Raw genomic sequence first — 17,394 nt, 5'->3', positions numbered from 1 at the left:
GGGTAAGGTGCTGAGTTAACCTTTTCTTTGAGTTGCTAGAGAGCCTCAGCAATGGCAATACCTTTTTCAGGACTTCAGGCCACTTCTTGTGTTGTTTTTACTTCTGTGAAATACCATTTTTGCTTTAATAAAAGAGTATGCAACTAACTTTGAACAGGCTTTCAGGCGCAATACTAAACCCGCTTAAAACTTTTTAGTAGAATATGCTTATTTATTTATTATGTTTCACTGACTTTGTTCATCTGCATCGAATCCTAGGATTTTTTTCTTGAGAAGTCAGGAAGTATATCATTACGAGGGTGACTTTTACTGCAGTTGTGTCAAGGAGTTGCAGATGGATGACCAAGATCCTTAGCACTACTTGCTATGCAAGCTCAACGAGGTCCCCAAGCTATCTCACCAGCTCTTAATAGTGCTGGGCACTTGCTCCTGCTACTCCTTGGAAGATTCTGCTCAACACCAGGATCTGCCTTCTTTACAGGCAAGCCTATACATCTCCGTGATGTAGCTATCTAATCAATTTAGGCTTTTTCTATCAAATAAGTGTATACTCTTTACTCCTGAGTGTTTTAGAGTTGTCATTGGCCACTGTATTGAGTAGAATGAGATGGAGATGATTTTGAGAGTAGAGTGGTGGAGAATATGGAATGTTTCTTGTCTTGAGATCACTTGAAAAACTGAGAGTCCCATGAAAAATTCAACATTATGACAAAGTATTATTCTGCCCAAGATAATAGAAAATAGTTTGACTTGGAGGAATTTTTACTGGAATATGATTAAAATGATACATTGTTCTACTTCTAAAATGAAAACGTGTTTCAAGCTGATCTCTCTAGTCTTAATTTTTTTGGTAAGATTTAGGTTTGCTTAACTTGGCCAATGCCTTAAATTGATTGCCATGTTATACAGCCATAAACTAAACTTTGATTGTTGGGAGGAACAGCATACTTGTTCATATTCCACTGGCCAGTTTAGATCTTAGATTGTGTTTATTTAATACCAGGATATTGAAAGATTAAAACAACTGTTTTTTCAGTCTATTTCCACTGCTTTGTGCACTCAGGCAAGTAACATGGATGTGATGCAGCTGCAGGGTCACTGAAAAGAGGGCTTCTCTTTCTTTTCTTGCTTCTTGGCTGCGTTGATCCTTGTTGCTAAATTACTGCTACAGGAAACTGGATGCTGTGCAAGAAAGGAAGTGCACATTCTCTCCTTGCTTTTCCAGCTCTTCTGGACAGTGACAGGCACTACAGCAGTAATACCCAGTTCCTCTCAGTTTGATAAGATTTTTTTCCTCAAGTGGAGCTTCTCTTACATCCTGACAAATAACTTTTTTCAGTGTATCTGGTCTCACCGATCCCTTCAAGGGATTTTAATGCTTTATTGTAGGTTACCCAAAAGATGTTTAATTTGAAAGCATGACAAGGAAGGATAATGAGTAGCAGGTTTAAGCAGTCTACCCTAACAACTGGCCATATCCCATCTCCAAAACAGTGAAGAGAGAATATTGAAAGTTTAATGGTGAGTCCTTGCTAGCTCTTTATCTGACTTCTGATTCTTGGATATTGAAAGTGACTTATAAGAAATCTCAGTTGAGAGGATTTGAGAGCAAGGACTACTTCCTCATGGAATGCAAATAGTTGATATCCTGTGACAGATCCAAACTCATGTTTTTGAACTGTTGAAACTTAAATTGCAGGCCCTTCTTCAAGTTAACCATCACTCCATTCTGATAAGTCAACACATTTGGGACTTACAATGGAAGAGAACAAGTAGTTTCAGAACAGGAAACTTAAAACTGCCTAATCAGGCTTGTTTTAGTAAAAAAATATGAGAAAAAGCATGTGATACCTAAACCTTTAAGTGCTGTCAGTGCTATTTGATCATACAGGCATTGTTAATGATTGTCTTACTGGATTTTTCTCATCAGATAAGCTCATTAAGCTTATCAGTCTCACTCAAATAGAAAAAAAAAAACATTAGGGCAAATCCAATGCTGAAAAGAATGCAATATTTTTAATGTCAGGTAACTTAACACTGTGAAATGTAGGAATATTCTATCTGGCATTTGTGGATAAAAGAAATTTTGTAAAAACATACTAAGAAATATCTGGCAAAGGCTTCACGAATGTTAACTTTCCTGCATTTCTGCAGCTGTAGTTCTTAAATACATCTTGATACATTTTATATACTAGTGCATTTACAGGAAGATATTTCTGTGATAAATTAATGCCAAATGGTCAATCAACTATAAGAACAAGGGTTCTTTTGTTGTGACTGCTGATTAATCGATGCCTAATATTAAAAGTGAAAATGCATGGAAATAGATCAATAGGCGAAAAAATGTACTGAAAATCAATACAGAAAGAAAACATTGTCGCTTCTTATATTTACAGAATGTTACAGAATTTGAAACTTGATGACAGTCTATAATAAAGTGGCCCTGAAAGTTAGTGGAAACTGGGGGCAGTGTCTGAGACTGCAGGTTTTTTTATGTTACACATACAGTATTTCTGAACCCACCTGAGCATGATGTGTCAAAAGATGGCTTTAAGATGTCAAACCAGCCTCACTGAGCTTGCTGCAAATTATGCTAGCATATACCCCAAGGACTGTAGTGTGAGCAAATCCCCAGTAAAATACAGCTTTGATTCTCAACACTGGTCTTGGGTATCTCAGAACAGAGGAAGGAGAAGTTGCTGTTGAAGCGCATTTATGTTTAACAGTAGCCTCAGGGATGCTGCCTGTATGCAGCAAAACAAAGTCAAATATGTAACCAAGGCTAAGGTGAGAATTTCCCACCAACTACTACTGTGTCTGTAACCTACTGCTGTCCTGTCTCTACCATGAGTGCTTGTTCATGCTTCCATAGTGAAAACTGCTGGTGGGCTGATGCTGTGGATTTGAACTGGGTGGACATTGTGAGTGAAAACAGCAAGCAACAGGAAAAGGACACAGGTTGAGAGCAATTTGTGTGTTTCTGCTTTGACTCTTCTTAGCCCTTTCACTTGCAGTTCTGAAAAGTCAGCAACTATATCCTACATTCTTGTCAGAATCACTGAAATCTCAGGTTGGAAGGGACCACAGTGGATCATCTGGTGCAGCCTCCCTGCTCAAGCAGGCTTGTCCTAGAGCCCATTACATGGGATTGTCCAGGCAGTTCTTTAGTATTTCCAGTAAGGGAGACTCCACAACCTGTCTTTAAAAAGGTGTATTTTCTTGTTAGTGTAATTTTTTGTTGTTGTTGTTCAAGAAACTAAAACCCAGAGCTCTTTGGAGTTAATGTAGTTCCTTCACAGATTTAGTCGTTCCAAAATCTGTCAGCATTTCACTAAATGGGTTATAGTAAGTGGTCAAGAACAAGTGTACTGCTTGTAGTTAATATCCTGTGATCAGAGTCCTAGGGTGCATATTTCAAACAGCAAGAGGCAGCAGAGTATCTGATACACCTCTGAAGTCCATCTCCTCTCCCACTGTTTTGTGACTTAGAGTAATTGCAAAACAATCCTCAACTGTAAGATGTGCCCATCCTGAAGTTGGATTGAGGCTTAAAATTACTCCAGTCAATTGCCTGCAAGGAATCCTTTCAGTATGTGAATACTGCAGTGCTTAGCACTATGTACACCCATTCTTTTTCAGAGACTTGGGGATTTCAGCTTGTGTGGGAAATGGAATGATCTCTGAAGTCGATTATGGTGGCAAATGAGGATCAGGAAGTAAACATTGACTGCCCTTACCCTAAAACAATTGTTCTCTTAGTTTTATGCTCTTTCCAGGAAATGTTGTTTGTTGCTATTATGATGTATATGTAGAAGTGATAGGTTACAACTATTTGTCTTCCCTGCTGCATTCCTAGCTCTGGCAATACTCTGTGCCAATCGGCAAACAACAGATCAGTTTCTGTTTAGTCATCACACTCGGGATAGCTTCCAGCTACCATCTGTGGAGGCTGATGCAATCATGAATTTCTCCTTGCATGACAAATGCAGAGCATTCATGTTAGTATCTGCTCTGCTTCTTCTGTATTTAAAACCCCCACAATTTTATGGCCCACTGAGAGAAAAAAGCTATTGTAAAGTGATGGTCAGTTACACTGGCCATAATGTTTTCTTATGTGACAACTCCTGTATGTTTTAGTTGATTCATATTCTGGAACTGTATTGATACACAGATAAAGAAATTTCACAGATAAAGAAAGTTCACAAACATGAACTCAGTGCTATGCTTAAGGATATACAAAATGACAGTGCAAATGCTTCAAGAAATGTCGTCATCCAGCATACATGCCTTCATGTCTTGTTACATCTCCACGCCTTCACAATCTAAATGCAAATAAATGCTCTTGGGGTATGGCATTTCCTTCTTTTTAATTTTGGTCAATGTATACTTATTTTGTTTGTCCCAATTCTTGTCTAACCTTGTGGCAGAAGGCAGCTAAGCATGGAACAGTACTCTATCTGCATGCTCCACTTGTGCAGGTTAGTGGGTTTTTTATGTTTTCTTTGAGAAACAGGTTAGAAAGGCTATCATATCTTCATCTCTCAGTTTCTACTTTGAGGTAGAAACAATTGGTAAGTAGAGAAGAACCTAACTGGTCCCAGAGGCTGCATTTTTACTAGCAAATCCATTAGGCCAGCGTGCATAAGGAGCTCTGGCCTTGAGAGCAGATGGCACAGTGCTGCTTTAATCCAGGTGCTTTAGTCCTCTTCTGCCCTTTAAATCATATTTACATGCTGCCTGCTTGCAGTGGCTGTGCTGTTCCCAACCCTTGTCTCTGTATTAGTCTGAGAAACCTCAAATGGTATGGTCCATAATTACCTAAAAGAGCAAACTAGTGATAAAATGCAAATGCTGACTGTACCCCAAAGGCTTTCTTGGTTGACCTGTATGGATGTAGCCAGGGCCTGATCTCCCTCCTGCCCTCCTAAGTGTGGAATAGGATGGGAGGTTTTTTTTAAAGCCTTTTCCTCTTGCATGGGGAAAATAAGAGCATTTCACAGCTAAATCCTCAGATATTTCCTTTATTGTCTACAATACAATTCATGCTGAGAAATGGTACCTCTTAAAATATGGAGAACTTGAAAAGCCTAGTCTGCAGTTATCTCCTGAGTGTCTTGCTGCACCCAGAATCCAGGACAACACCCCTTTAATATCTCATTGTGGTCTGTGACAAACTGGAGTAGCCTAGAAAAATTGTGGCTTGCATCTGTCCATGCAAGACTTGGAATACATCCATTTCCTATGAGGAAAAATAAAGATCAAAGGGAAGGATATTTTTGGGACTGTTTTCCTTTGTTCCTCTGCTGTGGGGTTGTTTGTACAAATTAAGCCTGTGATGGAAGGACTTGACAGAATCTGCACTTGTCTTGTGTGGGCCAGGTTTTCATGTGATTGAGCTTGTGGGCAGCTGACACTTCTGAATACAGGAAAGTATCTTGGAACTCTGCTGAAATAGCTGTGTGAACAACAATAGCAGCTGCTGCAGCTTTGGGCATGGCAGTAATAGCTGTGCTTGCAGCTGTGACAGCAACAGAAGCCACGGGAAAGCCAGGAACACTCTGGCTGCACACTCAGTGCTGGCTGGTGTGCTGTGACTACCTTTTATGTGACAGAAGTATTAGAGCAGATGGTTAATTAAAATCCAACGAAGAATGAGCCCCCAGGCTAAAGATACCCTCCTCCTTAGATTCCCATCTGTGTAGTGTGTGAAAGGTTGGACTTTAGCATAGAGCTGCAGACTGTCCCATTGTTTTCTTCAGGGGCTTATGGAGAAGGCAGAGGTATCTGAGTGTCAAAAATAGTGCACAACAAGTCAGTCGTGAGCCGGAAAATAAAGCCAGCCTGGCCTCCATCAGGAAGAGCACTGCCAGCAGGCTGAGGGGTGATGATACTTCCTCAGCTCTGCTGAGAGAGTCTTGGAATGCTGGGTCTAGTCTGGATTCCCTGGTAAGATGGAGATACTGACGTCCTGGAGTGAGACCTGTGAAGGGCAATCAAAGGCAATTAGGAGACTGGACCATCTGTCATACAAAGAGATGCTGACAGATGTGAGACTGTTCAGAAGGCTCAGAGGATCTTTTCAATGTCTAAAAACAGATTATGAGAGGGAGTAAAGAAGACAGAGCTGGTCTCTTTAGTGGTATTCAATGAAAGAACATGACAAAATGACCCAAAGTGAAATACAAGCAATTTCATTTAAGCATGAGAAAACCCCTTGGCATTCCAAAAGCAACCAAACACTGATGAAACAGCTTGACTGAGGAGGTTGTGGTTATTCTTGAAGATTCTCAAACTTCAAACTTTATAAAGCCCTGAGCAATCATTTGTGATCTGCTCTGGGCAGGAGGGTTGGATTAGACGATCTCTAAAGATTCCTGCCAACGTTGACCTTTCAGCGGTCCTTTGGTAGAGCAACCTGATAACAAAGAGTAATTTTGCTCATCTTGAGTACCAATACACACATTGTTATGCGATGCTAATTTGCTAAAGAACAAGGGAGAAGGCTCAAGATGGATTTCTAGAAGATTGGGTAAGTAGCTAAAAGATGGTCATGTATATCTCATGGAGTATATTGGTCTGTGGGACTGAGAGTTCTCTGAAACATACCGGCCTTCTTCACACTGAGGTAAATGGTGACTGGCACGTTGAGAGCAGCACAAATGGAATGCTTTATCTTTTAATTTTTTACTTAGTTGCCAGCTCTACAAAGGTCAGCTTGAATAAAAAGCCTTTTGCACAACTTGTGTGCAAATTTTATGAATAATAGGCAAAGTCTAGCGCTGAGCTGACTTGATCAAGGCAGGACCTTTGGCAGTGAGAGTGAGCAGTAATTGTGCTCAAAATGAGTAATGGCATTTTATCTTGGGCCTTGTAGAAGGGCGAGAGTGGACAGACGAACAGAGGAGTTAGATGAGAGGTTTAAAATAATATGGGCTGGATGAATGACAAAAAAGTTCTGCAGAAGTTGGACATATCAAAATGGTATTGGTTACTATCAACAAAAAGAATGTTACAAGAAAAGATATTTAGCTGTGTGGATAGATAGGAAAAGCTATGATTTAGTGCTTTTGTACTAGAAAATGTCAGCAAGGGAGTTAGGTAAAACATGAATGACAGGGTCCAGAGAGTTTTCTAAGACTAAGGCATCAATCAAGCTGTGAGCCCTGGAGACATATGGCCATTGGTATTGAAGAGAGAGAGAGGAGTGCCAAGCGAGTCTGGAGGAAAGTAAAACCATTTTGTCTGTTAGCTGCCTGCAATGACAAAAAGAGATTTTAATTTGGATCAGAATTAATGGCTATAGTAGAAATATAGCAATGACTCATGAGATAAATATGTATTTGTTGACACAATTTCCTACAAAGAAACAGAGGCTTTGATTCAGTATGCTAATGATCAAGTCCAAGAGACAGGAGTACTAGAAGCTGGCAATCATGCTAGTACAGGGAGCAGACCTCAAGGAGTCCATTGTAGAATGTGGCTTGGCTAACAAAGATGAGATGTGAATCTCAATTTTGAGCTTCTCCTAGGAAAGAAACCTTAACAAAGCAGTTCCACTGAAGGGCCAGAATGAGGGGATGCAATGGAACTAATCAAAGGAAGTCTCCAGTGTTCATTGCAAATTTCAGGGAGGTTAGAGATGATTAAGAGGTGCAGAGGGAACAGGATTACAAATGGATGTGAAGCTAATGCATGGTTATATTGCAAGGAGTAAGAAACAAAGGAAAAGGGTAGGAAAAGGAAGGATGAAAATGAATGCATGGGAGACCAAATGAGATGAAACATGCGGATGTGGAAGATGGCTAAAACAGTTGTACCCTTTAAGGCAATTAATTTATGGTGATGAATTTTTAATGTGTCCTTGTATCCACCATGACACTAAGTTGTGTTATTGAATTTAAATAAAAGGACCACCAAAGTTAAGGTGCCCATTTTTTGCGACACTAATACAGCTTTCCAGACCTAGGTATTACTACAAGAACTTGTGTTCTGACTATGTTTGAGTCACATCAGGCTTTTCCAACTTCGAAGCAATCAGTATTTGTCTTGAAAATTGCAAATCTGGTTTTCCATGGTAAGTTACGGTATGGGTATTAATGTAACTAAATGGGTTTTTAATTTGAAAAGTCAGAGGGCAATTATAATGCCACTTTGTGACAGAAATCAAAACCCCCAACCCATCCCAAAACCCAACAAATTACCTTTGCTCCTTCAGAGAAGCAAATCATTTCCCTGCAAGCATCTCATCTGTTTTAAATAAACAGTATTTGGAGATATACTGCTCAAAATATTTTATGATATTGTTGGAATATAACCAATGTCTTTATTATGTTTCCGATACTAGGCGAAACCAGTTTTTTAAAAGTAATACCCCACATGATATACTTTTGCAGATAAAGAAGACCAATCAAAATCCATTGACTTTGCAGAATTCTTTCATACTTTTTATGAATCGGTACACATCTGAAACCTGAATATTTGCTAACATGGATAAGATTGTAATGAAGATTTACCTTTGTCCCGTTATGTGTGATGCATTATGTGTTAAAAACTACCATCTTGAAAGTGGTGTATTTTTCACTAGCATTAAAGATCTGGTGTATGAGTATTGGGGAGGCTCAGTAGTGCCTGTGAGTACTGTTATATTAACACTGAGATCTTATAGCACCTTGCAGTACCTAAAGGGGTCTGCAAGAGGGCTGGAGAGAGAGTTTTTACAAGGGCATGGAATGATAAGACATGGGGGAATGGCTTCAAACACGCCAGGGATAGGCTTAGAACAGATACTCGAGAGAAATTCTTTCCTGAGCGGGTGGTGAGGGACCAGGATGGGTTGCACAGCCGAGTGCTGGATGTCCACCCCTGGCAGTGTTCAAGGCCAGGTTGGATGGGGCTTTGAGCAGTCTGGTCCAGTGAGTGGAAGGTGTCCCTGGCCATGGCAGGGGGCTTGGAATTAGGTGATCTTTAAGGTCCATTCCAACCCAAACGATTCTATGATTCTATGACTGGACAACAGCAGAAGAAAGAAAATAACTCGAGAGACTATAATGTGTGTTTTATATCAACTATACAATACTGCTCAAATTATAATTGCAATCTCAGGGAGCTCTGAAAAAGCTTTAAGGGTGAGAGAGAAAGAAAAACAAACAAAAGAGCAATCTCCTCCTCGCCGCCGTACTCGCACGCTGTCGTGGAGCGGTCACCGCTGCCCCGGCCGCCGCGGGGCCCACGGCTGGACACTCGGCAACCTCCCCGAGGATTCAACATGAGCGACGGGACCAGGGCCACGGCGCGCAGCCCTTGCCACGGAAGGCCGCAGCCCGGCCCCCCCCGCTGCCCGGCCCGGGGCGCGGCCCCTCCGCCCCCGCGGGCAGTGCGCGTGCGCGGCCCGCGGCTGTGACGCCGTTGTTGTGGCGCGGCGGGGAAGCACGTGAGGAGTGCTACGTCACCATAAACACTCGTGGGCAACATGGCGGCGCCGCCGAGCGGCAAGGTAACGGGGGTGGGCGGCGGCGGGGCCGGCCTCTCCCGCCTCTCCCGCCTCTCCTCCCGCGGGACGCCCCGTCTCCGGCGCTGGGTCGCCCCGGCTGGCGGGAGTCGCGGGGAGGTGGGGTCGGGCCGCTGGATGGCCGGGCGGGTGGGTGCTTTTTTCCCGCCGGGCGGGTGTCGCCTCACGGGGCCGCCCCTCCGGGCTCGGGCCGTCCTGGCCTCGGGCGGGCCGGGCGCTGGCAGCGGCCGCGGACCCTGTGCGCCGGAGGCGGCCGCAGGCGGCGGGCGGGCCGCGGACCCTGTGCACCTGCTGCCCGGGCAGTGCCGCCGCGACAGCTCGGCTCCGGCTCCGGCTCTGGGGCGGCAGGAGGCCGCTCTCCGCCGGGGGCGAGCAGCCGCGGCCGCGCTGGCGCTCGGCCTGAGGCAGAGGAACGCGGCTCGTCTCGGCTACGTGGCCGAGTGTCCCGGAGTTGCTCAGGGACGGCAGTGGCCTTTCCCCCGGCCTGCGCACTGGTAGTGTGCGGGAACCTGCCCCTGGCATGGGTATAAAGCCTTGTCAGTCCTGTAGTTCTGTAATTTAAACATTTTTGTATGCCGCGGATTCTTGCCGAGCTTTCCGGCAACATTATTGCTTGACAGAGACTGAGCTCGCAGGAGGGGGAGGTACAGGCGACACCCACTGCTTCCCTCTGCCCCCGCCAACTGATACGGGTTGTGTCCGTATTGGTTTTTTGTGGAAATAGTTTTATTTCATTACTGTCTTCAGAAAGCGTTGCTTTGCAATGCGGTGTTCTCGAGCACGTGGATCCTTTATTTAGTATTTCAAATCTCAGTGTCGTGTCCGATTGTAGGTAGTAGCCACGGTGAGCGTGTGTCTGCGGTTTCACTTTTCCAGCACAGGGCAGAAGATGATTTTTCCAGCTCATGCTGATCTCGGCATAAGAGAACACACGTAATGAGCCACGTCCGCGCTTCTCCGAGGGTGCTGAGGAGTGCACTTAGCTAGAGCACGAAAATAACGTGGAGATCTTGCTTTGTGCCACCTTACCGTATCTGTTTCAACCCGAATTGTTGGAGCGGAGGTTTTGTACAGCTCCGGTTTTTGCAATTTTATTTTAATGTGCTTTTTTGCTGTTGGATGTGTAAATATAAAGATAGCCATACTGTCCTCCCAGCTGTTTCTAGCTGTGCACATCCAGTCTTCATATATGCAGAGAAGTTCCTCTTCTGATTTTATCCACTTTAATATCAATCCAGAAATTTATTGGATGAAGGGAAATATTTTAATATTTAGATAAATATTTTAATATTTAATATTTAAATTTTTCGGTTGTTTTTTGTTTTTCACTTAGGCTTTTATCAGGATCTTCTTCAGGATGTTTCTTGTGAAAGCAGCTGTATTATGATGGTTTATATGAGATTGTGGATTAGTTGTTTGTAAATTTGCTGTGTATTCATTGTTCCTTTCAGAGAAGCCTGTTTGCCTGAGATTAAATCTCTAAGATGTTGCAAAACTGTTTCAGTTATGCCACGTCCACAATACTAGTGCAACTTGTTAAAGCAAGTTCTAATTCAGTAACATTCTTTGCCATGTCTCTTTTAATACAGAGGAAAAACGACAGTTGTGTTTTCTCAAACTTGTCAAGTGGCTGGGCTGGTTTGACATTTCACGGTTCTCAGGAGCTGTTCCGTCCTTCTCTGTATTTTCCCACCTGTGTGTTGCACTTGTTGCTTTCTTGGATACTGTACTCATTTGATCTGTCAGTGATTAGATCTAGCAAGCTGAAATAATACATACAACTCACTTTTGTCGGGGTTAGTTTTCTGTTGGGAGAGCATTGGACCACAAATTGTCCCTTTGAGTGGCAGCAGGATTTTGGAAGGGCTCACAGACTAATGAAGTTTCACTCCAGGTGGAATGAATGCAGTGTAGTTGGTACTCTCACTTCAGCATTCTCACTTCAGGCCTTTTGCACTTGAGTGTCTTTACAAGAAGTGCATGTCCTAAGTTAACTGCAGTGTTCCTTCTGGGTGTTGTAATGGGGTGTTTCAGGTTCCTTCCTTTCTGAAGGAACAGTAGGCATTAGTTTGTGGGGTGCTTTAGTCCCACATGGCAGATCTTATCTCATGAAAGTAAGGTATTTTAATGTACATGCTCTTTTCTGCAAAATATGACACAAAGTGGTTCCCATGGAAAACATGTGGCAGTGTATTAAGCAGCTGGGATAACCTGCACTGTTTCAGCTTTCACAAAATCTTGTTTAAGCAAACTGTTTAAATTGTGGTTTCTATTACATTTTTACCCTGTTTGCCTTTCTCTTCTCTTCACTATTGCAGGTTTTTGGGGTTTGGGGAGGGTTTATTTGGTTTTGTTTTGTTTTGTTTGTTTTTCTTTTTATATCCCAGACATCATTAAGATCAGTAGATTCAGAATCCAGCTATTTCATGTAGTCTCTGGTTTCTGTTCCATACATTAAAGGGACATAAATTACAAATTTGGTTAGCTCATGTACTACTTTATGTGAACTTTTGTCCTCTTATTTTTTTTTCTTGCTGGAACTTCTCGTGAGGTTCTTATCAGTGTTTTTCTCTGTGTGGATGGTTAACTCGGTTCAGAAAAAGTTAATGTAGTTGAATTCTGGAGTCGTGATTCATTCTTTATTAATGACCATCTGCCCTAGAACAGCGTGAGCATCATTTTTTTGCCCTTACTTAGAGTTGGCAGTTTTTTCTGGAAGTAACTTGGTAATAAGGTCTTTTGTTTTCAGAGCTTTTGACTTTATGCAAACAGATGTATTTATATATTATACATATATTATACTTTATGAAAGCATAGGTACATTTTCTCTTGCTTTGTTGCTTAGCAAATGGCAGTTTGTTTACAGTATCCAGAGAACCTACTCTGGATTCACCCTTATAACAAAAAATCGTGTTAGAAAATGAGCTAAAAGGTTGTGTATGGGGAGCATTTCAGTCTGTCAGTATATAGGTGATTATTGCAGCTGATCTAAAGACAGTAATACTTTTTAATGTTCTTGGAGTTCAGAGTATCTTCAGCACATGGGCTGTTAGATCTTTCTCAAGTTACCAATTGACACATGGGCTGTCAGATAAGTTATTTTTCACTTGCTTGTGCGCTTGCTCTTGCAGTTAAAGTTTCAGAGTGTTAACTGGCCAAACATCTGAGCTTTATCTCTCTAAGCTCAGATGTCTGGCCAGTTCAGCAACTAGAAGTGTTCAAGAAGCACTGCAGCTATTACTAAATAGTAGTGGTGTTAGTGCTGTATTGTTTGAGGAGGAGATTTGCGTTTGCGGGGGTGGGGTTTTTTTAATTTTATTTTTTGTTCTTGTAACTAGGAATTAGCCAAGAGATATTAAATATTGTATATTAAAATCAGCTTTGCATCGTTCAGGTAGTTTGTTGGCGTAGATACAGTGAATTATTTTAGGTGTATATCTATTCTGTGGGATAGGCAGTGTCTTGCTCCACCTTCTACTATTTAAACTTGAGTGCACAGAAGCTTCTGTACTATGCATTGTTGTGCTATTTTATTAAGCATTTGATTTAAAATATTTATTATAACTTTTTCAGCCTTTATAATTTACTGTGGACACAATCAATTCTTTTTTATTATATTGTACTTTGTAGTTTTTCTTTGTGAATGGAAGACTCTCTTGAATTTACTTAAGGTTTTATTATGCTTGAATGTAAAGCAGTTCAGTGATAATTCTGAAATTTCAGTATTTTCTTTCTGTTTTCTCTTCATTAAGGATTTCTCTTTGCAGAAGTGCTTACAGTAGGACCAGTGGATTACTACCTGAAGCTTTTGCTCTCAGTACCCTGAGTAGACTTGTATTTTCACTGGTATCTTGCTATTGTTGCATAAGTAGCAAAAATACCCCATGGTTCAAGAAATCTTCAAAGCACATGAGGCAGAGCTTGAAATAGGTACTGCTGTCAAGTAGGAAACTTCTCTTATGATGTGTAGTTTCTGAAAGTTAAGTTTCACATATTTGTCACAACATGAACAACATTTGTGGGATCCTGCCCCTCTCTACCCTACCCCTACTTACAAATAGGGTGTTTTTAAGACTAGTAGGGTGTGAAATTTTACTTTCTTGGGAAAAAAGTTGAGCCATTGGCTCAGCAAACAAGGCATACAAAGTTCAGCAAGGCCAAGTGCAATGTCTGTGGGACAATGCCAAGCACAAGTACAGGCTGGGTGGAGAATGCATTGAGATGAGTTCAGGGGAGAAAAACTTGAGGGTGTTTGTGGGTGAAAAGCTCAGTGTGACTCTAGTGTCCACCTGCAGCTCAGAAAGCCAGCTGTGTCTTGGCCACAAAAGCAGTGTGGTCAGCGGATCAAGGGAGGTGATTTTCCCCCTCTCCTGTGCCTTCATAGGACACCACGTGAAGTAGTGGTGTCCATATCTGCAGTCCCCACCATAGGCATAGATCTAATGGAGCAAAGAGAGCTATGAACATGGAAAGAGAGCTGGAGCACCTCTCCTATGAAGAAAGGCTGAGAGAGATGGGATTTTTCAGTCTGGAGAAGAGAAGGCTCCAGAGACACTCTAGAGCACCTTCCAGTACCTAAAGAGGAGGAGGCTTACGAGAGAGCTGGAGAGGGATTTTTCCCAAGGTATGTAGTGATAGGATGAAGGGCAATAGCCTTCAACTGAAGGGGGAGCATAGGTTTAGACTGGACATCAAGAAGAAATTCTTTGCTCTAAATGTAGTGAGACACTGAAACATTGCCCAGAGAAGTTGTCCACTCCCTGTCCCTGGAGGTGTTCAAGACCAGGCTGGATAGTGCTGTGAGTAACCTGGTCTAGTGGAATGTTCTCTGCCCATGGCAGGGCACTTGCACCCAGATGATCTTTAACGTCCCTTCCGACGAAAATCATTCTGTGATTTGTATTTTATTACAATTCAGATGCCAGGTATTGCAGCGTATCTTCTGTGGAGAAGAAGATCGTGTTGGCCAATGTTAGCTTGATGCTTTGTGAAGCACTCAAATATACTGGCACCTAGTCGTTGGAAACAGACTCTTGATGCAGTCATACTTCAATATGCCCAGGGACACTTGAGCAGTGGATGTGTGAGTAAGCTTTGGGCAAACATCAGCTATTCCAGAGAAGAAGATGGAAATTCAAGCAGTATAATGTAGACTTTTATATTGAGTCATATTTCTTTTTACTTAATTAACTTACTTAGTTCTAAACTAAGATGCTTTCTTTTGTGGGTGTAAGGTCACTTAGTCCAGCCATTGTCTAAATTGAATTAATTTTGTTGGCCTGTAACTGTTTCCTTACAGTGTTGTATGTTTGTTCTGTTTCCCTTCCATCAGAATCTGAAAATAAGGTGCTGCACAGCTGCTATATCTGTTGTTGATGTTTGTGGACAGAGGCATTTTCCTTAATTTGAAGTTTGCAGAGCATTCAGACTTTTTTTACTCGGTCACTTTCTTATGAACATGCCTGCTTGCTGTTTCAGCTGTTGAATCCTTGGTGAGGTCTTTTACCTGATTCTCTAACATGAGGCAAAAAATGAAGTAACTGCTGTTGGAAAGTTGTTAATATCAGTATTTACACAGTGCCATAGCTGCTGACTCCAGAGCAGTGGCCGATTCACTATGTGAGTGCTTCAGGCTGTGTCTGTTGTGAGATGCTGGATGGCGTCTTGGCAGAGCAGTGCTGGCCTCGAGCTGTACTCTCTGGCAGAAGAGTGGAACACACTCAGAACACAGGGTGAGAGTAGGAAGTGTCTGAAACATGGGCCAAGCTGGGATTGTTGCAGTGCTTCTCCTTTCTCTCAAGTGTTCTGTGCTTGGCAGGTTGTTGGTATGGAACAGACCCAGGAACAGGATTTAGAAGATACGAGCAATCAGTACTCGTGGTGACAGCCAGTACTTAGGGCTCAGCACAGGTAGGGTGGAAAGTACATGGGTGAGGATGGCAGGACCATCCTGTTCTGTGGTAGCCCCAGATCTTAGCTCTCCTTTTATTTGTTGTCTGTACTTCATTGTCTCAGGGTGCAATGTTTTCATCTTTCACTAGCTGGTAGCACAGGGTTGTAAATTGCCATCAAATGGCAAGCATCAAATCACAAGGCTTTGCTTGTTTTCTGGCATATATTATTGGTGGTAGTGTGGCCTCCCAAAGGCCTTCTGCTTGTATGTGTCTTTGACAATAAAAATACTACAAATACTGCCTGTTTGCTGCTCGCTGAAAGCAATACAATAGGAGTATGGAGATATGCACTGACCATGCTGTGTCCTTATAGTGTTAAGAATGATACAATTTATTTCTCAGAAAATGTTACTGGGGCAATGGTGGGACTTCAGAAACCTATTTTTTGCTGGCCACAGACTATAAATACTTGAAGAGTTTTCCAGAACCTTAACTAGCATATGCCATGACATGTAAACTGAGCCTACATCATGGTGCTTCCATCTGTTTTTTTATAGTAGATGGGTAGACAGCTATTGCTTTGTGCAGCTTTCCTGAATTTTGTGCTGTGGTTCCCTGTTTTTACAGACCCTCAGTCAGGATACAAGTTGGCATAGCTGTTGCTCTGTGTGGTACAGTGCTTTCAATGACTGATCAGAATGAATTGTGAATTTGCCTCTGACCTCCCTAACACCCATGGAAAAAAAGAAACAGGTTAAAGTGGCTCACTAGCATTTGGAAACTTGCATCATTTTTTGGCTTTTGGTGGGATTCTGGAACAGATAGGCAATGAGTCTAGTTTTTTTTCAATAGAACTGGAAAATAAATATATTGTGAATTGTGCTTGCAGCATGGTGCCAGCACGGACTTCTTGACAAGCAGGAAAGACTTAGCTTCTCAGGTACATCTTATTTCAGACTTGAAACTTTAGGATTATTAAAAAGTAATACTTAAATCATACAAACTTTTTTCTTACTGTCTCCAAAATTTTCTTAGAGAAAAAAGTTGCCAACTGAATGCTTTTACAGTCTTTAAGTTGCCTTAAGTAACGCTTATGATTCGAAGTATTCCAGGTACTTAAGGATACCACAGATGGATAAATCTGTTCTGCATGGAGTTAGCTTTAAGCTAGTAAAATGTCTGAAAATCATTCAGTAATTCCAGTGTACAGCCACAAGATATAATTATCATTTATTTGAAATCAAGTAATTTTCAAAAATGTTCAGCTCCTGTCACATTACATCTTAATTTGCTTTGTTTGCGTTGGTGTGTGCTTTTGATAAACACTCTTCTTTTTTCATTTGTGGTTTTGTTGTGGAACCAGCAGCGTCTGCCTTTCCTGTAGATAATAACATCTAAACCTGTGACATAGGCATCTCTGTGGGCACTTCAGTAGATGTTTGCTAACAGGTACAGAAGAAAACAGAACAGTCGCTGTTTAAATCTGAAGTGAGGCCTGTCATTGCTGGACAGCTGTTTTGGCCTCGAGCATCTGAACAACACAAAAGGCTTTTCCTCCCTGAGGTTCTGTTTCAGGGACCAGTGGATAGACTGCACAGAACACAGAATTGCTATTAGCTGGGTGGGTGGAAGGGCTGTAAGACTGGAGTGAGGGATACTTTTGGGATTTTATTGAAATCCTAGGGATGTGTCAACTTATCTAGTGACCTGTGATGTGCACTTATTAACATTAACTTGTCTTTTTTTCATGACGGGCTTATTGATTTTGTGTAGATTTAGGGGAAGAATGATGGCTCTAATCATATGAAAAGAGAATGAAAGGTTGAGCTTGATTAGATCTACTTCTCACCTTTGTAAAGGAGCCCATAATGAATATGTAAAATAATAAACAGTACAAAACCAAGGTGAGCCAGTAGTGTGTTTTCCTGTCTTGTAATACAAAAAGCATAATGGACTAACTGAACAGATAATATTCTTTAAAATTCTTGAATT

The 17,394-nt window shown here is 41.8% G+C and overlaps 1 protein-coding gene across 1 annotated transcript in view; it reads left to right on the top strand.

Moving 5' to 3' along the window:
* The first annotated feature begins 9,382 nt into the window (after positions 1 to 9,382).
* TBC1D15 (TBC1 domain family member 15) overlaps positions 9,383 to 17,394 on the top strand; it is a 35,274-nt gene continuing 27,262 nt past the window's right edge. Inside the window, exon 1 of the mRNA XM_063396449.1 lies at positions 9,383 to 9,493. Within this exon, the coding sequence (XP_063252519.1) occupies positions 9,470 to 9,493 (24 nt within the window). The 5' untranslated portion in view covers positions 9,383 to 9,469. The remainder of the gene's footprint in view (positions 9,494 to 17,394) is intronic.

The sequence above is a fragment of the Prinia subflava genome, chromosome 4 (genome assembly GCF_021018805.1).
Source record: "Prinia subflava isolate CZ2003 ecotype Zambia chromosome 4, Cam_Psub_1.2, whole genome shotgun sequence".
Classification (NCBI taxonomy): Eukaryota; Metazoa; Chordata; class Aves; order Passeriformes; family Cisticolidae; genus Prinia; species Prinia subflava.
This window is presented reverse-complemented; position numbering and strand designations above follow the sequence as displayed.